Genomic DNA, 1,515 nt, shown 5'->3' with positions numbered 1-1,515 from the left:
AAAGATAGTATTACTATAGCAGTACAATTTGCACAATGCCTGTTTTGTTTAGTTTTCTTCTTGGAAAAAAAAGTTTTTGTCTAAATTAAGGTGAATTCATGATTCCTTTTTCCACATAATGTAACCGGTAGTGTTTATGATAAAAATAAATAAATAATAATAATAATAATTATGTGATCGGTATCGGCGATCAGCCCTCATGGGTGATCGGTATCGGTATCGGCAGGAAAAAACCTGATCAGCACATCTCTAGTTCATACATCATTGTGTCATTACCTTTAAATTACTTGAAAATGGTCTCAAAACATTATTATTGTTTAATCACAATAACTTCCAAAACAATTTACTGTCCAGAAAATTGAGTTGTCTTACAGGCTTAGACCCAACTGAGAYGTTCTATTTTAACGTACTAAWGAAACATTTCCTTTATTCTTTCTRTTCTGCTGGGAGTAAATGTTCCTTCATTTGCTGTGTGCAGTTGATGCAGAYGTCACCGTGGTTGGCTCTGGTCCAGGCGGTTACGTCGCAGCCATCAAAGCAGCACAGCTTGGCTTCAAGGTGAGCAGGCTCCTGGACTAGTTAGTGGTTAATAAAATCTCTTATCACCTAGAGCAAGTAGATGTTTTGGTTGAAGATGTGAATAAATGGATTTTTTCTCTTTGTTCTAAAAGCTTTTTGATTCCTTCGACAGACGGTGTGTGTGGAGAAGAACACCACGTTGGGCGGCACGTGTCTCAATGTTGGCTGCATCCCCTCAAAGGTAACAAACAATTCTTTTCCAGATCGATCACTTGAGCTTAAAATTGTCAATATAATTCCCAATATTCTGAATGCAAATATAATACAGAACTGGAAAGAAATGGAACAAAGGGCCTGTTTCAGTCCACGTTCATTTTAACTCGAATAAAAATGACATTTTAATCAGCGTCATTTTTTTAATGGACAAAAACTTGACTACCATGAAATTAAATAGAAGGTAAATTAGGAAGATGAACTGTTATGATTATGAAAGACTGACTTAMTCATGTACCAATAAAAAAAATGAAATAAAATTTAATCAGATCTAATCTATGTAAAAAAAAAGCATCTGGCTTCAGATTGTATAGTTCCATTCTTTCAGTGAAATGAAGAAAGTGTAGATTACATACAGAGCAGAATATTTTATTCCAACGTGGGTCAACCTGGGATAACAGCAGAGCTAGAGAGACTTTTAAAAGGACATGATATGAAACATATTTACCGTTACCATGGTGATGTGATCATTCTGTTATATTCCTCACAGAAAACCTCAAAACATTTCTGTAACATATTAGTGGAATGAAGCTGAGTACAGCAAACTGACAGACTGTTTATGGTCTGCTGTTGAAATGATCATCTGATCTGGAGTGTAAATAAAACAGATTGTATATTTCAAGAAAAMAGGAATAACTGTACACACCATTTCCATCATGGAGAAGAAGTTGAGGTGATGGACTGTGGATATTTTCGTTTTCATACGGAGATGCAACATTAAAG

At 35.2% G+C, this 1,515-nt stretch overlaps 1 protein-coding gene across 1 annotated transcript in view; it reads left to right on the top strand.

Moving 5' to 3' along the window:
- dld (deltaD) overlaps positions 1–1,515 on the top strand; it is a 13,624-nt gene that overhangs the window by 3,080 nt on the left and 9,029 nt on the right. Inside the window, exons 3-4 of the mRNA XM_008410661.2 lie at positions 479–558; positions 692–760. Coding sequence (XP_008408883.1) covers positions 479–558; positions 692–760 — 149 coding nt within the window. The remainder of the gene's footprint in view (positions 1–478; positions 559–691; positions 761–1,515) is intronic.

Source organism: Poecilia reticulata, linkage group LG6 (genome assembly GCF_000633615.1).
Source record: "Poecilia reticulata strain Guanapo linkage group LG6, Guppy_female_1.0+MT, whole genome shotgun sequence".
Classification (NCBI taxonomy): Eukaryota; Metazoa; Chordata; class Actinopteri; order Cyprinodontiformes; family Poeciliidae; genus Poecilia; species Poecilia reticulata.
The sequence above is the reverse complement of the archived record's forward strand: the minus strand, read 5'-3'. Positions and strand labels throughout refer to the sequence as shown.